The sequence below is a fragment of the Euphorbia lathyris genome, chromosome 8 (genome assembly GCF_963576675.1).
Source record: "Euphorbia lathyris chromosome 8, ddEupLath1.1, whole genome shotgun sequence".
Taxonomy (NCBI): domain Eukaryota; kingdom Viridiplantae; phylum Streptophyta; class Magnoliopsida; order Malpighiales; family Euphorbiaceae; genus Euphorbia; species Euphorbia lathyris.
In genome coordinates, this window is record NC_088917.1 from 19,197,800 (window position 1) to 19,219,903 (window position 22,104).

Consider the following 22,104-nt stretch of genomic DNA (forward strand, 5'->3'; position numbering starts at 1 on the left):
AGATACCCTGCTGGCTCAAATTTATGTTGATGATATAATATTTGGTGCAACTAATGAATCAATGTGCAAGGAATTTAGCAAACAAATGCAGACTGAGTTTGAAATGTCGATGATGGGAGAACTCAACTTCTTCCTCGGACTTCAAATAAAGCAAGGAAAGAATGGCATCTTCATCAGTCAAGCTAAATATGCCAAGGAGATATTAAAGAAATATGACTTGGAAAATTGCAAGCCAATATCCACTCCTATGGGCACTGACACTGTCCTCTGCGCTGACGAAAATGGTAAGTCAGTAGACAGCAAATTGTATCGAGGTATGATAGGCTCTCTACTTTACTTAACAGCCAGTAGACCGGACATTCAGTTCTCAGTATGCTACTGTGCTAGATATCAATCTAACCCTAAGGAATCTCATTACATAGCTGTAAAAAGAATCCTTAGATACTTGCAAAGCTCAGTGAATGCAGGTTTATGGTATCCCAACACACATGGCTTTACACTCGTTGGATACACTGACGCTGACTATGGTCGAGACAAGCTAGAACGAAAAAGCACCTCTAGAGGATGTCATTTCTTAGGAAGCTGTCTAGTATCTTGGTTCAGCAAGAAGCAGGCGTCAGTAGCCTTGTCTACCACTGAAGCTGAGTACATTGCTGCTGGTCATTGTGTTGCTCAAGTCCTATGGATTAAGCAACAGCTTGAAGACTATGGTGTTCAAACAAAGACAATTGAGGTCAAATGCGACAACAAAAGTGCAATTGATTTATCAAAGAACCTAATTCAACACAGCAGAATGAAGCATGTCAGCATAAGGCATCACTTCATTAGAGACCATGTACTCAAAGGTGAGATAAAGCTGACCTACGTCCCAACGGATGAGCAGCTTACGGATATCTTCATAAAGCCACTGGCTTGTGAACAGTTCAGCATACTGAGAGAAGCCATTGGTATGTTTAATCCTCTTCAGTAAATTCCTGTTCTAAAATATAAATTTATGCTGATTGAATTACTATGCTGAATGATTTATGCAAATGCATGCTGAGTGATTGTTATGCTGAGTACTTAACACAAAATACACATCAATACTGAGTCAATATGCACACCGAGTAGTTATCTCAAACTGAGAAATCATCATTTCATATACTACTGACCACTCAGAATCCAAAACGCTTAGTATTCTAAACACTGAGTGTTAGATCCGTTGCATTAAATGCAAAAGCACGCGTATAGCCACCTAGGATGACGTATGCGCCGAATGTGTCATAAAAGCCAGGATCCTTGTCGATTGACAATCCCAAGGCAAAACTGACACATGGATTCGATAAGATCCACACTTCACCGCTATAAATAATGGGTAAATCCCCATTCTTTATTCTCTTTACACCTACCGAATTCTAAGGCAAAGCTTTCTCTCTAAAAACTCTCAAAGCTTCCCAAACTTGTTCTGAAACTATGACTAAAGTTTCCATCAACATCTCCGGTGCCGGTCACCCTAAGACCAGCTCCGATGAACCCTCCAGGCAAACTTCTGTGCCTGAAACTGCCAAGGTCACTACGCCGAGTAAAGGAAAAACTGGGCAAGCTACCTCCTCCAAAGGAAAACCGACCAAAACCAGAACCTATACCAAGGTTTTCGGTAATATTAGCGAATGGAAAGTGGACTTCTCTCGATGGGTCTCTGAGTCCTTCGTGACTTCCGAGCAACCCTTCTGCGAATGGATATCGCAAAACGGATGGACCAAGCTGTTCTCTATTAGGGATCACACCTATCCTGACCTAGTAAGGGAATTCTACAAGAACCTCCAAGTCGCTGATGATAACCAGGACTGTCTGGCAACAGTAGTAAGGGGCAAAACGATTTTCATAAACCCTAACTATCTGGAAAACTTGCTGAAGTTGAAAAATGAAGGAGCAAAGCTGAGAAGATCTGGAGATCATGAAGGTACTGGGTACGAAGTCACCTTCTGTAAACCTGAAGGCCACTCAGGAGAAGTCTCCAGTTCCTCTATGGGTCAGCATCAAAAGATGGCTCACTATCTGCTGTCCTACTTCATTTATCCTAAGATCAACTGCACCACCTCAGCAACGAACTTTGAGCAATGCTTCATATGGCATATGCTGACATACAAACCGATCAACATGCCAGTATTCCTGATTGCTGGGTTCCTACGAAGCACTGGAACTCTAAGGTTGGGCTCGCTCATCACCAGGATCCTCATTGATCATCAAATAGACCTAACTGATGAAGTTAAAGCTAGAGGATCTGAAATCACAGCAGCTTCGTTGAGGGCTTTGAAGTTCAATCAGCCTCTGAAGAAAGGAAAAACTGCTGTTGCTGGTGAAAAACAAGCTGAGGAAACAGCTGTCCCGAAGAAAGGGAGAAGAACTAAGGCTCCAGCTGCCCGCAAGAGGAAAGCTGTTGAGACCACTTCAAAGAAAGCAGAGCCTAAGGCAAAGAAGCCTAAGTCAGTTGCTGAATCAGGTCAGGAGAGACCTAAGTCAGCTGAGAAAAGGAGCAGGCAAGATGAGCCTGCAATTGAGGAAAGACAAGATGCTGATATGCAGCATCAAAAGAAGCAGAAGTCTTCTTCACTGACTCCCATTGATGCTATCCCTACTAACGTCATTGTTCCTGGTGACTCTCACTACACACAGTGTCTAGGAACTGTAGCTGAGCATCAAGAAGATGAGGTGCATTTGGACGATCAGTTCATTGCACAAGTTAAGGAAGAGCTAGATGGTGACAGATCAGAAGATGACGAAGAAGAAGAAGAGGCCAGCGGTCAGGATGACGCTGAGGACAATGAGGAAACAACCAGTGAGGTTGAAGCTGAGCAAGCCAATACTGAGTTGGCTGCTGGAGAAGAACAAGAACATGACCAACACAATGTTGATCAGGTACAAGAACAAGCTGACCAGCTTAATGCTGATCAAGAAGCTGATCAAGAAGAAACTTCTCCATCTCACTCAGGAGAGTCTATTCAAGCTGACCCTCCTCCTCCTCACAGAAGAAGATTGGTTAAGGCAAGTCAGAAGACAGTCAGTGACATTCTTGTTCAACCACCAACCCTTCCTGACTTTGTTATTCAGAAGCCAACCCAAGACCCTTCTAAACTCAAGCTGAATTTTTCAAAAGACAACCAACTTCTACTACATCGGCTTCCATTGAAAAGCAAGCCTCTGTTTCTTCACCAAAGGAACACGCCGAATTGAATGCTTCCGCAAACTCAACAAGTCAAGTTGAGCCGATTCCTGTCAATGCTGTTACCACAAGCATTCCACTGACTCAGGACATTCCTGCTCAAGTCAGCACTGACAGCATAAGAATTACCACTTCTCCACTCAACATATCTGCTGATCAATCAGTTCTACCAGAACCTCAAGTGCAGATTGGAACCACACTTCCAGTCACTGACCACGTCATTCCCTTGACTCCTCTTCCAACAGGTCATACTGATGTCACTGGACAACTTAATGAAGGCTCTCGAACCTACTTAAATGCCACTGAGTCTGGCAAAAGAATAATCGACTCAGTGCAAGCATTGATCAACGACCTTCAACAAACTACTCCTCCTGCTGCTGGGTCTTCCACTATTGAGACAACTCAGCTTTCCCAAGTCACTCAGCTTCTCAACGAAGTTAAGGGATTCAAGGATTTGCTGAATGTCATCATTACCTTTCAAGCACAGCAAGCTAAGCAGGATTCCATTGCAAAGCTGGCTGAGATCCAGCTGACAACAGTTCAACATCTCAACGCTCTTCAAGAACAAGTTCAGACTTTGTCAGCTGCGAACATATGCTATGCTACTTCTGATGAAGTTAAAATGCTCTTTGCTCAGCTTCACACCGAGCAAATCAAAACCAACGAGCAAATGGTCTCCTATTCTCAGTGCTCAGTGGAGCAAATTGGTGAGGCCGTTCGATTGCTGAATCTGAACAAGCAAGAGATGGATACTGACGCTATGAAACAAAATGAAATGCTGTCTATCACCAGACAAACCTTCAACCACATACGTCACAGCAATATTCATCGTCAATACTATGACACCTACTTACTCAAAACATTCCATCAAGTCATTGCTGGTCTGACTGATGCACTTACATGGATAGGCAAATCTTCAGCCTTCACAGTCAGCATGATCAGCGCTGCTGAGCTTAAAATACCTACCGAGGTCTCAGATAATGGAGTGGCTATTTTTTATGGTGTCAATGAAAGCGCCGATAGACTTAAAGCGCTGTCCACAGAACTGACCAGAGCCGTCTTAACCGACGCCTTTAGGATTCATCCTCCCGATGCTGACAAAACGGGGGAGAAAGAACAAGCGAGAACACAGCATGAGTCTAGTCAGTCCAAACAAAAGAGAAAGAAATAGATATAGGCTAGCTCAGTATAGGCTAAGTATGTAGTCTCTATGTCTATGCCTGTCTTGAACTTTTGTTTGTAAACGCTGACTACCTATATGAAATATCAATACTTGCATCTTCTGTTCAAATTCTGAGTTATGAATTATTTTTATACGATGCTGTGTATTATGTCATTACATATCTTCAATTGAATCAGCTATGTTTAATGCTTATAAAATTTAATGATTGAACCCAAGCTGATAACATGTTTGACATTGACTTATATGCTTATATAATATTGTGTTATAAAACTCATTGAACAACAAATTACTCAGCGCCCTCTGAATGATAAAACCTTCCTCTTAAACACTGAGTAAAATAGAATATGTTCCATGAGCTGACCTATATCTGAAAACTGACCTTAGACTTACTCGATTAAACCTTCAATTGTTTAGAGTAAAACTAAGTCAGTAGCTCAACCCTTACGGGGGAGTTTGCTAAGTTATATTAGGTCAACTATCATGGGGGAGCTCAATACTGAGTTCTTCGCTGAATAGTTTTGCCAACATCAAAATGGGGGAGTTTGTTGAAACACCTTTCCACATAATTTTGATTTGACAAAATTGTTTAAGTATAATTAAAAAACATATTCTAAACACACTAAGTTTAAATGCGTTGATTTATTCTACTAATGTGTTTGTTCAATGTTGAGTTAAAAATTGATTATAAGACATAAGGATTAAAAGGCCCAAGCTCAATATAAGAGTCAAAGCCCAAGTCAAACTGTTCAAGACAACTCGGCCCGTGAATGTCAAAACGTTGTCGTTGTGGACAAAACGCAACTCAGCGGAAGAAGGATCTAGAAGACCTTCAGGGAACAACTTCGGAACGAAGCTGCTGAGTTGATTCGACAAAGCGTACAAGACAGCAGCTGGCTAAGGAAAACTTCCAGACAAAGTGTTTCCACTTTGGGTAAAGTTCAGACGACACAGTATACTGTCTAGTTGACATTACCATAAATGGAGAGACACTCTACCGAGCTGACCAAAAGCTGACCGAGGACAGAAGATACTCAAATCTCGAAGCACATAAACAAAGGAGGAAAAGAAGAGTGGCGAATCACGACCGAGATTCGAATATCTTAACCGCGACACGCCTAGGAGCAGTCTGAACGCGTGCCTCCTTCCTTCCTTCCCTCTTCCTTTTGTCACGTACGAGATTCCTGAATCTCTACAGGGACAGCAAGCTGTTTAAGTACATTTTACATGTTTATTTCTCCAAGCAATGCATCCTTTCATCTGGATAGAGGCAACTCTTCACTAGTGGACACGTCTCTTCAGCGTACCTCTTGGAAGATTATAAATAAAGGAAGAATTCAGAGTTCAAATATTACACAAACTTGTTATACAAAGTTACAAAAGTTACAAGTTGTGCAAATAGTTAGAGATACAAGATACATATTTTATTATTTACATTAGAGTTTACTCAAGTCGAGTTTATACTTCGTAGATCGACCGAGAGGTGCTATTTCGAGGATTTAGCGAGAGGAACCAAGATCGGGGGCGACCCACGGTCTGAAAACCTACGAAGTTGAGTAAAAGATTGACAATCCGGAACTCATACCTAATCAAATGCCATTCAAACTTCTTCTTCTCTGTTAACATGAGATGTTTATAACTCAAACTAATAAATATCTTTTAATTCAGTTCCATATTCACTGTTGTTTTATTTTAAGTTTGATCTAGCGATACTCTTTAAGTAATGCTAACGGGTGTTTTCATGCAAAAGTATTTATAAAGAGCTTTTGGCATTTTCTCATGCAAACTTCGTTGAACACTTAAGCAAATTCGGATTTATATTTGGTCATTACGATAGGTCGATTAATCGGGTATAAACACCGAATTTGATTAAGGTTTCCAGTCTTAGGCCGAGAGGAAAGATTGATTACAGTTCAATTCTTTTAAATTGAGTAAATTGGTAATTTGTTATATCTTTTCTAAACAAATCAAAGTTATAAGTTATGTTTTCGCTTAGTATAAATTACCTTTGAAATAAGCTTTAATCTAAATATAATTTCTATAAATTGTAATCTTAACTATAACCAAAATTAGAAGTAGAAATCATTTAAACCATTTAACGATTTTTCTATTAACCTCGAGAAAACGAATTTAATCAGAATAGTAATTTTTATCAAAACGTTCTTTGTGGGATCAATATCTTTTTATTACTACAAGCGAAACCGTGCACTTGCGGAATTCGCACAACAGGAGAAAAGATATGGCAAGAAGGCCATGGTAGCCACTTTTTGAGAATGAAGCTACTAAAACTGCAAATATCTGCTTCATGGTTGTAGAGACGGAAGAACCTAGAGCTATTGAGGTTGCTGAGTCATCTAATACCTTTGATGAAAAAGAACCTGATCAGAAACACTGAGGTAAGTTCCCTATCTATATTTCGGGAAGAAATGATTAATGTTATGTGTGATCTTTATTCATTAGTGAAAAAATGTAACAGAAAGACCAGAGCATTAAATAGAAGGTGTGATAAGATTGATGAAATTAAACTCGGAGATATCAGATATATTCTTTAGGACAGTACTCGTCAAGATGAGAATCTCAAAACGACCATGAAATTTGTAACTCAAGTCTATGAGGAAAATAAATCCCTCAGGAAAGACATCGCATCAATTCAGCGTAACCTAGTCACTCAGAAGAGATATAACCACCATCACTAGTACTCTGGAGGCAAAGCTTCCGGTAGTAAAAGATGGAAACCAATATCAGAAGTTGTTTGCAACTTCTGCGGTAAGATAGGCCATGCCACTATGATGTGCTCGCATAAAAATGGCTATTATGATCAATATGATGAACAACTTGTTAGAACTAACACAAGAGGACCCAAAAAGATTTGGGTGTATCTAAGAAGAACTGGTCATTTTACAGGTTAGCTTGAGATGTGCTCAAGAGTAAAAAATATAACACATTGCCAGCGCATGCTTAAGACATATGACAGGTGATGAAACACAATTCATCACACTAGAGCAAAAACGAGATGGAAACATAAGTTTCGGAGACGATAAGAAAGGAAAGATAGTGGGCTCTAGATCCATCGAAACCAATCCATCTATTGACGAAGTCTCCCTAGTCAGGGGTCTGAAGTATAACCTACTGAGCGTGGCTCAGCTCTGCGACAAAGGCAGAAAGGTCATCTTCGATATCTCTGGATGTCAAGTCATAAACACTAAGACAAACACTCTAATCCATACTATTTTTAGGATAGATAATTTTTCATACCTAATATGGAAAATAGGTTTTCAAAAGAAATATATTTAGTCTTAAAGGAAGAAAATTCATGACTATGACACAAAAGATTTGGTCATGTAAGCATGAACCTTCTAGATAAATTAGCAAAAAAACGAAAATCTTTCAAAAGCAAAATTTTTATTTCAACCAAATGTCCACTAAAGCTGCTATATCTGAATCTCTTTAGCTTTGTTCAATCTCTGAGTCTGAATTACAAATGGGAAGATAATAGTAATTACTTAAAAGTTTTAACATTGATGTGTGTTACAAATGGAGATAAACCTATTTATAGTAATAGATTTACAAAAATAAATGGTTGTAATTACAATTATCTTTAAATATCATATATGTATAATTAATATATATTTAATTGTTGGTAGACATTCATTTAACATGGTGACACTTATCGAATAATTATTAACTTAATCATAATTATTTTATAATAAAAAAAACTAATAATAATAATAATAGATTCGAGAAATCCAGCCTATTGAATTTCATAATTTGATAATGGAACTGATTTTCCCTTTTGTAATGATCAGTAGTCAGTACGATGAACTTAGTTAGGTTATTCCATCATTTCCCCCAACTCTTAAAATCCAAAACCCTAAATAATTAGGGTTTTGCTTTTCGATGTACATATTCAGTTCAATTTCCCTGAGTATTTCCCTACTTCCTTGTTCTTAACCTCACAAACAAAAGCATTCATCTTTTCTTTCTTCATACCTTTTTTTTCCGACCAGAAGGCACAAGTTCTTCGCTAATTTTGGATTGCAATCTGTTGTAGTTTGATTAATTTCACAGATCTACCTGAAATGGATGATATGGAAGATGAAGCTAGGTTTCCACCAAAATCCCATTCTCAGAATCGCTCAAGAAGAGTCCCTTTATACTCTCATCCAGTCCCATCCAACTTCAATCCAGATTACCTCGTGAACGGCGACGACGATGAGTGTGACGACGATGACGAATTTGATGAACAGAACCACCAGCAATTCAACAAAAACGACAGATACTCGCACGATCTCAATGAACAAACCGACGGTTTTGACAGGTACGCAAAGAGGCAAAAACTCAAAAACTCGGTTTCCAATTATGAATTCGTTCCAAGAACTGGGAATTCGTCGTTCTACTCAGAGGGTAATGTGTCTTCAGATTGGACTGAGCATGACAAATTCGTGCTTTTAGAGGTTTGGGGAGATAAATTCTTGCAATTAGGCAGGAACAGCTTGAGATCTGAAGATTGGGTTGTGGTTGCAGAGAAAGTATCAGAGGCATTGAAAATGAACAGAACAGAAGTTCAGTGTAAACAAATGATGGATCTTTTGAAGAGAAGATACAGAAAAGAGAGGACAAAAGGTGGAGGAAAATGGGCATATTTTAGAAAAATGGATATGTTGATGTCTCGAGAATTCGGAACTAGTACTGAGTTCACTTTAGCTTGTGGTGTTGATTCAGGTGAGTATGTGTTTATGGACACTGATGTGTATTTGGAGAGGGCAAATGGGAATGATGAGATGAGAGACAGTCCATGTGATTCAGAGGAGGAAGGGGAAGAAGAAGTTGGGAATGGAAGTGGTGGAAAAGAGGGGGTGAAAGGGTTGAAAGTGTTGGCAGATTCAGTGCAGAAATTTGGGAAGATATATGAGAAGATAGAGAGTAGTAAAAGGGAACAGATGTTGGAACTTGAAAGAATGAGAAATGAGTTTCAGAGAGAGTTGGAGTTGCAGAAGAAGCAAATTCTGGAAAGAGCACAGGTAGAGATTGCTAAAATAAGGGAAGTTAATGATGATGAAGACGAGGATTCTGATGATGATGACGATGATAATGTCAGCGAATAAAGCAGGTAGCTAAATAGATATACTTTTCCTCTGTAACTTTCCAATAATTCATATACAATTTATGTGGTTACTTGCTTCATATTATATTGGGCTAAATAGATAGTTTGTTGCACTTCCCCGCGCATACGATGTCAATGAGCGCTAGGAGAAAGAAGGGTGGGCGTAGAGATGGTTAAGCCGAAGGAGAGTTAAGTTAATCGCTCATTCCCCGGTGGGCTAGCATCAGGGTTTAGTCTTCAGCTTATTTGTTAGTTTTAGCCCTGTTTAAAGTAGTGTGACAATTCTTGTAAGTGGCTCGTGTTCATGTCACATGAGTCAATCCTAACTCAACCTAAAAAAATCTTGTCATAATCGTGTCAAATCAATCGGGTTACTGTTTTCTAATGGGATATTTAATAATATAGGGGAATATACTAATAGTTCAAAATATTTATGTTATTTTTGGATTAGGAGGTTAACTCTCACCTTTCAAAGCTTTGATCCAAAATCTGTTTAACAAATCACTGATTTGCTTATCTTATCTTATGTTGGGTTTGTGTTATGTATTCACAACGTGCAACTTTACTGTTGCTATTAAGGATGATATGCAAAAATTTGAAAGATTTGAGTCGTGTTTGCGGATAGCAATTGTAATTTTATTATTTTGTGATATGTATAAAAACTAGAGGATATAATAATTATTATAAATATTGGCATCATTTTCAAGTTAGTAGGTCAACCTGAACCCAATCAAAACTTTATAATGTTAGTTTTGTATCAACTAAAAAATGACCCGTACCTGTTTAATAAAACACTAATCCATTATATTCGTGTTGGGTTTATATTGTGTACACAATTTCCACCTCTAGTGTGTAGCATTTATCAATACCATTGCCTGCAAAGTTACTTAGGTTGAACAGATCAGTTTGAAAACTTGAAATATTTCTACAAATGTGGCAAACTGGTATGGGCTATATGTTACAGAAATACCATTTCAGCATATTTTTTAGTGGCTTCGAGCAGCAAGTAGATTTGTCAGCTCTTAAGTTTATGCTATTTGGTTCGGCTTCTTACTGTTGGTGTTGCTAGTAGTTGGTAAATATTAGCTGTTTTCGTTTCAAAATACAGCCGCAGAATGACCAGGAGTTTAGAGTCATTTAGTTACAAAGTAAATGCAATGATCGAAAATCCAAACGGAATTTCTCTTTTATCTGTACTGTCTTCTAGTTTGTTGTTTTTCTCAAACTCTATTGAACTCCATAATATTCATTATTCAGCCTTTTGCTTTTGTTTATTATAGTTGAAGATCTCAGTTCTGTAAGTAGAGGCGGATAGTTGAGGAGTGGAGGATCGAGAGGAACGAAACGAAGGATTAGAAAGCATATAGGCACACCAACTCACATTGAAGTTGAAGCTGATGATTTGGAGGTGATTAATTGTGTTTTAACTGTTTGATATGCTAGGCTAGCCAATCTTGTCCACAAGTTCCCATTCCTCATCCTTACCCTTTTCTGCACAATCTGATCCAAGATGATGGCTTTAGCATCTTGTTTCCTAGGATGACTACTCCTGATTAGGTTGTTCTTTTTTGTGTTTCGTCTGTGTTGTTTCCTCGTTCATTGTATATAGGCATAGCAAAGTGCGTAAAGTTTGAATTTTGGCCCTGATTGATTGACTGACAAAGGTAGGAAGAGAATCTATGTTGCACTGAAACGGAAAAAGAAACGGATACCGGGAAATGTTATTTCTAAAAAAATATAGCTAGGAAACAAAAACGGAAACTCGGAAATGCTAAGTGCAACATAAAAGCAACAATTAGACTTATTTATACCTCATCCAGAAGAGAGTTGATTTATTTGCATTACTGCTTAACAGTTGATGAAGTAGCTGGGTCATAATTATTGCAAGTAGTTCTTCTGCAATCTAATCAAGTCGAGCCGAGTTTTGCCATGTTCATGCTTGGCTCATTAAAAAATTGACGAGTTCGAGCTCAACATCTTGTTTGTGAGTTGCTCTTGAGCAGCTTGTTAATTCTGTTTATGAACTTCGTTCGTAAACAATTCATTAATTATGTTCATTTGAATTTTCTTTAACATAAAATCATAGCTTTGAAATCTACAAAACTCAAGTTTACATTTAAGTTGTTTTGCTTTCCCCTTCCTAGAAATATTATTATTAGAAACAAAAAAAATTGAACCAAGCTTTCTTACGAGCGGATTCATTAACATTATAACTGAGTCTGCTCATGAGCTTTTGAGCTGAGTTTCGCTGTGCTCAAGCTCGACATGTTTATAAATCGAGCCGAATAAGATTGAGCTTTTATTGAGTCATGAGCAGCTCAGTTTGTTTACAATCCTAGTTATGAATTACAATGAAGATTAAGTATTGGACAATTAAATATTGAATTTTAAGTACTGAATATTATAAGTGTTAAAACGATTAAATAATGTAATTATTTGATAAATAATAAAAATAAGTATCGAATATAAAAAGTATTAGTTGTAAGTTATCAAACGGAGTTTTAGTTTGATTATTTAGAGTATGTGGGTTTAGGACATCTCTAATCATATTTCCTAATTCATTTTTATAGGAACAAATGTATTCCAATGTACTCTTTAATCCTACTATATTTATAGTAAGACTTTTGGTATTCTATAAATATGATGCATCTCTAAAACTATCTCCAACTATCTATTTTATTTTTCCTACTCTGTCTTCAATTATACATTAGTTACTACACTAATATTCTTCCAATCGTCTACTCCATTTATAACTTTTAAAATAATTATTTTTAACAAATAATATTTTATTATTACTTATTAATTTTCACATACTATTTATATTCTTCTTATTATTAATCAAAATATATCTAAAATTAATATTATCATGTTTTATAATTTATTATTTTTATCTTTAATAATAATTTATTAAAAAAATTAATAATTCAATGAATTGTTATTATTTAACAGACTATTCTGAATTATAGTAATATGTATTATTGTAATTTTTAATAATAAAAAAACAAAATTAAAATTTTATCCAAATAGTAAAAGTTAAATTAACTAAGAACATAAACAAATTTAAGTTATAAAAACTCATAAATGATTATTTCTTTAATATAAAATATATTAAGTTGTACTCTAAAACTAGAGTAAGGTATAGTAACTAATTATTTTATATATACTGTTTGTTTGGAGTAAAACAGTAAAACAAACTTAAAAAAAAAATCAAACGGACAATTATATAGTGTTTGTTTCATAAAAAAATAATAATTTATATTCATTTGAATTTTATAAAGTTATCATATATATTTTCACAAAACATGTGTTTTTATCTTATTTTGATCTTTATAATTTATTATCGAAAGAATAAAATTTTGGCTTCATTCTATAAGTTATTATTTTTAATTTTTATTTAATTACTTAGATTATTTTTAGTACATTTTTATAATTTATTTGTTTATTATGCTAAAACATGTATTAGACTTTTTATATACAAACAATAGCAGTTTTTCACAATTTTATTAAAGTAATAAACAATAATTATTCATCAATTAATAACAAATAACTAACAATAAAATGTTGAGTGGCTAAAGGCCTCAAGTTGCTTAAACTATGTCTCGAGTTCGAGTCTTACCATACGTAGAAAACTTTAATTGAGAGAGCATTCACCTAAAGAGTGTCTGACGAACATCGAACCCATAAATCAGATTAAACTTCTCCATTATTATATCACTTGGTAACTTTGTACAAAAAAAACTACAAACAAAATTGAAATTAAAAAAGCTATCCATATCTGTTTATGCTACATTTCTGCTATATATTATAACTCATCTGCTATCCTACTTACTCTCTCATTTCAAAAATTAATAGTATATATATATATATATATAGGATCATATATCTATAGTTCTTCAGGAAATAACTCATCCTTAAGTGCAGGAGCTATCCATTGAATCTGAATATATGTAATATCCCATAAATCATCATCAGTTTCCTTCTTCACCAATATCTCCTCTTCTTTCATTCTTGTAATCAACTTTTTCAGCAACTCCGGTATAATTTCTTGTAATCTCGTCTCCCCGAAAACCCCCAAATCCGCCTTCATACACGTATCCATTCTCCGCAATACGCCAAGCCAGAACGTCCTGAACCCCGGACTTGTCCCTATAGGCTTCAAGAACTGCAGATACGCTTCTGTTAGTAGCTCCATTGCTATCTTCAATGTTCCTTCCATGCTTCTCATCTCCTTTTCTGCCCCCTCTCGCCTCGAATACTCGACCATCTTTTCGTGCAAGTCATCCACCATTGCGAATATCACCAAGTTGAAACAGTTTATGATGTTCTGAGGAGAGAAATCGAGGTCTTCAGCGAGCGTAAAAGCTTTCTGAAGCGAGGTTATTGAGTGGTTTCTGATTTCCTCTCGTCGTGCCAAGCTGGTTTTCCGAAATGCTTCGCCTAGTTTGATGAATAAGTTCATGGAGTAGTTTGAAGAACCGAAGCCTCTTGAGTTGTCTTCCAATGAGGATGTACTCGTGTTGCTCGAGACGCTGAAACAGCTTCCGGGATCGGAAAATTCTCTGTACCATTGGATGAGTAAGTTCACTGAGTCTGCTAGGAGGTCTAGGATCTTTAAGTTCTTCTCTAGTGGACTGTTCTTGAGCGCGATGAATCCGAATGCACAGTCGATGCAATAGGCGTAGTTTACGCGTGTTATGTTACTTGATTCTGACATCAATTGGATCAAGCTGTCAACACCGAGATCATATGTATCCGGGAGGCGTCCGGCCATGGAAAGCAATTGAAGAGATGTTTTCCAGCCGAGAGAAGTCTGCAGGTTTGCTGCGTATTCGGAAAGGATGTTGCTCACGGATTTGGTAATGAACTCGCAGCAGGTGTCGAGGATTTCTTTGTCAAGCTTCCACATTAAGTTAATCGATTTGAAGATGTACTCCTCAGGAAATCTATCAGGTCTGAATGAAGAAAGTAGCTTGGCACAGATCTTGAAAAGGCCTAGGATGCCTTTTTCGGCGAACGGGACTGGAGAAAAGAGCGGAAACTGAGCTACTGCTAGGAGATTATCATGGAAGAAAGGCCAGAAGTTCTGAAATCTGTCAATGTTGATCATCGAAAGTGCGACGATCATATCCCACCCGAAACCAACTGTTTCTTCCTCTTCTATAGGAGTGCTAAACTTCTGACCTTTTCCGCCTGCGGCGAAAATGAGAGAACGCCCGAAATTCAGCAACGCTTCATCGGTTAAGTTACAACTATTGTTGAAGATGCTTCTGATTCTACATTGTTTGATAACCTTCAGATTCTGCTCAAATTCATTCATCCCGAGCGCCACTGATTCGTCCAATGTTTCAAGCGAAAAGAAATGCGAGAACTTATTAATCATGCCAGTGCTCCGTCGGCTACCCAGTTTAAGATCATTGCAAGGTGATAGGGCTGATTCATTCCTTCTGTGTCCTTGACCGTTCGATGACGAGGCGAACAAGTCATCGAATTCGGTCACGGATTGAGGTAGAAGCTTAAGCCTTTTGAGTTTCAACAAGCAGTCTACAATGTTCCTCCAGCCTGCTCTAATCGCGTCCCCGAAGTTGTTAGCAATAGTGAAAACCGCGAGAGTAGCCATCCGCGGTTTCATATCGTGGCTAAAAGCGAACAATGTTTCTTCCGCGGAGGCGTAAGGGTTTAACAATGTAGTAAACTTGGAGAAAGTTGCAAGGAGTTCATCAAGGATATCTTCAAGATCATACTGAGCTATTCTCGCTACCGATATCAACCCCCCGATGCATTCGTGCAACATTTCATCATCGTCAGCATGCTCAAAGAAGGAACATATTGCAGCAAGTGAAGGACCCGCAATGCAAACAAACATATCTCTACCTATCCGACGATCAAAATCCGTTTGGATAAACGACTGCGTAACTCTAGACCGATTCATTAGCTCAATCCAACGAGCAGGATTCATCTCCAACGCAGCACGAACACTAGCTGCATTACTTGCAGCTGATGGCGGACCGGAGATATACTCAAGCGTGATTGCATTAGTAGCAATTGATTGGAACATCTCCGACAGATACTCCCTCGGTAAATCCTGCCCCGCGTTAATAGCCCTATTGTTCCGAATAAACTCATCTTCTGTCATCTTTTTCTTCACTTGAGGATTATGTGCATCAGTATTAAGCATCATAAGAGAATAACAAAGAATGAAAAGTGCATCTTTTGTAGCAAAGATATCAGATGTCTGTTGATCATAAAACGCCTCTGAAAATGCCTCGAGTATCCGCTGAATCTTCTGAGACTCACCAGGCAATCTGAAGCTCGCGAGATAAGTCCGTAAAGCAGTATCAAGAATCATTCCTGAAAAGTTGAAAGTTCCTGTAAATTCTCTCAGAACCTGGACATGAAAGTCATCAGGATCACCTAGAAAATCACCAATCACCTTTTTATCGAGCCCTGGCGTGTACCGATAAAAGAACGCATAGGCTTTCGGGTCAGCAGGCTCCGAAACCAAATTACTAAGTTTCAGATACTCCAAACCTTTCTTCTCATCTCTATTGAAATGATCACCAGAGATCAAGATTTTCTTTTTCTGAGCTTTCCTGAGCCTTATATGATCAATCCAGCTCTCGAAATCGAGGTTCGTTTTCTCTTCCCAGAAGGGTCTGTATTCATTTAGGAGTACAGGATAAGGTCCGGAAGGGGTTGGATCATCTTCTCTGTCAATGTTATCTGCAATGTTGTGGACTACAATTAAGAGGCCTTCGAATGCTTGGATTTGAACGTAGCTCAACGGACTAGAACCCGGAAAGGAGAGCTTGCAGAGGAGGTTTCCGATTTCCTCGAAAACGTTTCGACAAATGGGATCACAATCATAGTTTACATACATTTCAACTATGAAAGTTGGTTGTCTGCAGAAATTTATGATTCCTTCAAGTGCTACTTCTTGAAGCTGACTTGAACTCCCTGGCCCTGCAGCTTTCAGCATCACGTACACAAAAAAAGCTTCTAGTTGAACCCGAATGTACCTGCAAGAGCATCAAGATTATTTTCAAGAAATGAAAGAAAAAAATATGCAAAAAAATGTGTTATTTACACCTGTTGTAAATGAAATAAAAATGTTATAGATCTTAAATTCTTAACGAAGAAGTTGTTCGCTTAACTTAATTTCACTCAACATCCTTATACTTCCTCTCTTAACTTGCCCAAGATGCCTAGACAGGATCGACAAATACATTTATTGGATATACTACCTGAAATGTGAATGATATGTCATCAAAATCTTCGCATATAGATTTATTTTTTTAAAGAAACTATTAAATTTGATTTTTTTTAAAAGGACGAGAGATGAAACTAAAGTTGACGAAGTATTTTTTTGCCAAGAATTTAAGATTTATGACATTTTTATTTCATAGAAAATAGTTATAACTTATAATTAACTCTTCTAAACTTGATTTTAAAGATGAAGGTGGTTTAAAAATGTACTTATTAATTTAGTCCACAACTAGTCCAAGTATGTCACTACTTGAAAAGAAATTTAATATGGATCGGAATTAGTATTGATCCCTCCATTTAAATAATATCACATAGTTGAGATAACATGACATCATCTGAGTTGATAATCAGCACTATTCGTTTTGTTATAGAAATTCACTTTCAAGTAAATTGACATGAAAAACCAAATTGAAGGGTAAAATACATTTATGGCCCATCAACTATAGCATATTTATATTATGACCTATCAACTTTATTTCCTACCATAAAAGCTCTTAAATATTGTATTATAGCCCGAATGAAAAATTATTAGTTAAAAAAATCAAGAAATATGGAATTGAAAAAAGGTTTTCTATATCACAATTCACTAGTCAAATTTGCTCATTTTGTTATCTAAGGTATAATACTCATTTCGCTTCCTAAACTAAGACTTCAAAGTCAATTTGGACTTTAAACTATTAAAATTATCAATCAGGTCTTCAAACTAATAAAAAATCATTAATTGAGTTCTCATTCTAAACAAAAATCATCAATTAAAGCCTTATAAAAAAATTATTCGGTTGAACAATTTCATATCCTCTTCCCCAAACCCATTTTGAACCGACAAAAAGATTATTACAGTCTATATCAAATAGTCATATTTTCTGATTTTAGGATATGAGGAGGATTCAATTGATGATTTTTGTTTAGTTCAGAATTTGATTGATGATTTTGATAGTTTAAGATCCTAATTAACTTTGAAGTTTTAGTTTGGAGACCTAAATGGGTATAATGCCTGCTTTTAAACGTATTTTCTTTGTTAGATAATTCCTAAAGGCATATTATCCATTTGGCTCCCTAAATTAAGGCTTCAAAGTCAATTAGAACCTTAAACTATCAAAATCATCAATTAGGTCTCTAAACTAACCAAAAATCATCAATTGAGTCCCTATTCTAAATAAAAATTATCAATTAAGACCTTATCAAAAATAATTCGGTTGAACCAACATATAGATTATTACAGTCTACATCAAATAGTCACATTTTCTGATTTCAGGATATAATGAGGATTTAATTGATGATTTTTGCTTAGTTCAGGGACCGGATTGATGATTTTGATAGTTTAATGTCCTAATTGATTTTGAAGCTTTAGTTTGGGGACCAAATAGGTGTAAAGCCATTCCTAAACTTGTGTGTCACATTTTAAGGGCCATAAATGTAATTAATCTCCAACTTGAAGGACCATATTTACCCTTTACTCTAACATTATGCATTCTAACCTTCGAAGAGAGTGATAAATGTTCAAAACAGTGCTGCAAATCATTGAAAGCACAAGAGGTGTTGAAGAACCTCCATAATAAATCAAATGGTGAAAAAGATCATCCTGAATCATCCTCAAAAGCTTCGGATGTTTACCAATGGCGTCTCCACTCAATTCAACCGCAGAACTTATCAAAATCAATCCAAATATCTGAACATGCCCGTCGTGTGTACGCCCCGCCCCAATTCCTCCCTCTGTCTCCACAACTTCCGCAACATTCAGCAATGAACACAAGAAGTGAAAAATATCAATCACACACCGAACTCCATATCCTGAATCTATACAGTTTCCGATATCAATATCATCGTTATCGGTATCTGAATCCTCCTCGTTTCTCACCTCTATATCTTGCAATCTCGCGAAAATCGCTTCGATTAATTCTCTCATCGTGTATTTCGCGCCTCTTTGGAGTAGATCTGCTCTGTTTGACGAGTGTTGAACCACTTGAAAACAGGCATTCACGATTGTGCAAACGGCTTGATCTGTGAGGAGAATTGAAGCTTTGTGTTTGATAATGGCGGTTAAAGCCTGAAGAATTCGCATCATTACTGCATCTTCGGTGGCGGTGTCGGTTCTTTCGAGGCGGCAACTGGTTATTCCGTTGACGATTAAATTCATGGTCTCTTTAGCTCCGGGGGTTTTATCGTCGAAGATCTGGAGCTTGAGGATCTTAGAAATGGCGGAGAGAGCGACATTTGTGGCGGTCGCCGGGATGTCGTCGCCTTGTATGACGTCGAGGAATGGAATAATGTAAACTGAAGGATCTATGCTTCGCCAATCCTGCTGAGGATTGAAGATGAGAGCGCGAAGAGATTTCAGGGAATGGAGAACCGGAGAATCGAAATTGTCTTCCTGAGAGAGCAAGGAAGCGGCGGAGACGGGATCGTGTGGCCGGCGAATCACCGCCAGGACTGCACTGAGTTCTGTGTTTAACATGCAGGAAAGACTGACTTCTTTTCTCCTCTTTTTCTCGTTCCATGATGAGTTCTTTTGAGTTTCTTCCTCTTCTTCTTCTGCTATTTTCTCCATTCTCAAGGAATAATTGAAGTTGTTGTTTTCCGGCGATGGAGGAAAGGAATTTCTGATGAAAAATTGGCCTGAGAGTTTTGTTGGAAAGATAGGCGTATTAAGTGGTAAACATGAGGTTAACTTTTTTTTTTTTTTATGTTTTTTTGTAATAATATTAACTAGTTTTTACAAAGATAAATTTCTACCATTTCTTCTCCTTAATTTACTGATTTTGTTAAAGAAATTTGTATAGTCAACCCAAAACCACCATTTATAGAAATTACGAACATTACTGCTATTATTTTCAAAATATGGATGTTTTGATTTGATTTTATATGTAACATTTATGAAATTATAATTATTTCCTTAATACATTATTTGCCTCCTAATCTTGTACAAAAAAAAAATTTGATTTATCTTCTAAATTTTTAAAGTAAGTTAAATTGAAAGATGGGATAAATTATATCTATGGCCACTGAACTTTATCCATTTTCACATTATGGCCACTGAACTTCATTTCTTCCCAGTATGACCACTGAACTTTACATTTTTTAACACTAGTGGCCACTCAATTTTAACTAACTTCTCAAAATGACCATTAACGATCGTTAACGACCTCAAAATGAAAATATTCAAGAATTAAAGTTGTTCAGAACAACCACATGTTTTATTTTCGAAAATCACATTTTTTGGAGCTTTCTCTCTCTAAAAATTCACTTTCTCTCTCCTAACCAAACAACACCCAAATGATTTCAAAACGAAATTTTTCAAGAATTAAAGTTCATTAGAATATCATTAACGCTTTGGATTTTTTATTTTTAGCCGTCAACGGTCGTTTTGAGACATTAAGTGGCCACCGGTGTTAAAAAGTGTAAAGTTCAGTGGCCATACCGGGAAGAAATGAAGTTTAATGGCCATAATGTGAAAATGGGTAAAGTTCAGTGGCCATGGGTGTAATTTACCCTTGAAAGATGTAATACATGCGCCTTAAAAAAAAAAAAGTAAAACGATAAAGGTTGGGATATGCGGTTGTACAATTGACTAGGTAAACACGTTCTTTATAATCTATTTTCTGAATTATATAATAACATTGTAAGTCATGTACAACACATGTTCCGCATGAAGTTTAATATTTTTTTGCAACCAAATGATTAATTGATTACATTTTATACAAGTTCAAGAAAATAACTAAACATTTTATGAAGTTGAGGAGAGTATCGGAACACTTTAAAAGTTTAGGAGTCAATCAAGCTATTAAACCTAATTATTATTTTTTTTAAACTTGCCCCACCAAAAATTATATAAATTTATCCTATAAACTTCCATGATGACTAAGACTCTGTTCTTTATCGCTCAAAAAAATGAACAGAACTGAACTGAATGCTACTGAATACTGGACTGAATGCTACTGAATTTAACTGTAATAAAAATATGATATTAGACTTTAAAATAATTTTAATGATAATATTAGACATTAATAAGCTTATAATAATAATAATAATGGTTCTAATAATAATAATAATAATTATAACAATAACAAATAAATATATTATTAAAGATAAAACTAAATTGAATATCAAATAAAAACTTGGCTCGATAAAAGCCTATACAATTAATAAAAATGATTCTAATTTAAACTAGAAATACAAAGTACATACAAACATATATTTACATACAATTTAAAGCCTATGAAATTAAATACAAGTACAAATTTTCATATAAATACAAATTTCCAATTATACAACATGGTCCAAATGTTAATGGAATGGTAGATTCAGATATGTTTAATATACATTATCCAATGCATAAGGTTATGTCATAATCATATGTACGGTAAATAAATAAAAAATACTAATAAATTATTTAGAAATCCCGTATTTCAAGAAGAGAGATCCCGTCAATCGGAAGACCGAGAAGATGCGGAGGAAGTACCTATAATAAATTCAATTGGGGAATAATATGATGACTGAACTCAAAAGAGAGAAGAATATAACATACCCCTAGCCACGCGTATTTCAAGAAGTTAGAGGAGGTAAGTTTGGAGGACAAGCTGTGCGAGAGGCTCGGTGTGTGTGGTAAAAACGGGTTATTATTTAAGCCAAACATGCCAGGGGAGGATGTCGATGAGTTGGACGAATTGGAGGAGGTGGCCGAAGAAGAAGAGAGGGAGGCTTCGGTGGTCATGGTTTCAGTAATTTGGTTTTGAAACCATATAACAATTGAGGGAATCAGTCGTGTATTTTCTGTATTAACAAAGACAAGATTACAATATATATTTATAGTAATGAGGTTTCGCTAAGCCCTCTCTTAACCCTAGCCGAATCTAGTGTCCTTATAGGACTCGAGTTCCTAATTATATTATTTACATTGATTGCTTCCTTATCAAGTACTATCTCTATAACATTCTAGTAGATTAAGGAGTACAATTACAGTACGGAAAATTAGGATAGGTCAAAAGCTAAATAACATTTAAGTTTGAAAACATTATAGGGAGTCGAACATAAGTCTACTAGTGGAAGGCTATTACGCTAACTGTTTACTACAAACTCATTATGGAAACAGTAATTCGATAAAAACATAAAAAGTTTTTTTTTCACTTTTCATGTAATTAAATTATAATTACACTCTTCAGTATGCATGTAAAACCACTGAATAGGACGAAAAATAAAGTGATTTGTTCGGGACATAGTCCCGAACCGAATTAATTTTATTTTCTTTTTGTACAGTGGACATTTTCAAGTTCTTTGGAATTGTAAAACTAGGATTTCATTTCATATGTCAAACTATCGGTCTGATTAGTTGATTACTCTAAAATTGAAAATGAATTA

General features: G+C 36.3%; 2 protein-coding genes across 2 annotated transcripts; one reads left to right on the forward strand and one right to left on the reverse strand.

Moving 5' to 3' along the window:
• Positions 1-8,144: 8,144 nt before the first annotated feature.
• LOC136204217 (trihelix transcription factor ENAP1) lies at positions 8,145-11,130 on the forward strand. Its single transcript, XM_065995428.1, has 2 exons — positions 8,145-9,492; positions 10,767-11,130. Exon 1 carries the CDS (start codon positions 8,462-8,464, stop codon positions 9,485-9,487), a length of 1,026 nt encoding a protein of 341 aa, XP_065851500.1. The 5' UTR covers positions 8,145-8,461; the 3' UTR covers positions 9,488-9,492; positions 10,767-11,130.
• A 2,189-nt stretch (positions 11,131-13,319) lies between these two features.
• On the reverse strand, positions 13,320-19,564 carry LOC136204218 (ARF guanine-nucleotide exchange factor GNL2). Its single transcript, XM_065995429.1, has 2 exons — positions 18,228-19,564; positions 13,320-16,502 (listed from the first exon to the last, which is right to left on the reverse strand). Exons 1-2 carry the CDS (start codon positions 19,295-19,297, stop codon positions 13,370-13,372), a joined length of 4,203 nt encoding a protein of 1,400 aa, XP_065851501.1. The 5' UTR covers positions 19,298-19,564; the 3' UTR covers positions 13,320-13,369.
• Positions 19,565-22,104: the final 2,540 nt, after the last annotated feature.

Bases quoted from the DNA above. Each gene is read 5' to 3' on its own strand.
- LOC136204217 (XM_065995428.1), top strand. From the start codon at position 8,462: ATGGATGATATGGAAGATGAAGCTAGGTTTCCACCAAAATCCCATTCT.
- LOC136204218 (XM_065995429.1), bottom strand. From the start codon at position 19,297: ATGGAGAAAATAGCAGAAGAAGAAGAGGAAGAAACTCAAAAGAACTCA. The intron at 16,503-18,227 runs GTTAGAATGCAT...ATGCTCTTGCAG, and splicing joins ATTTATCACTCTCTTCGAAG to GTACATTCGGGTTCAACTAG.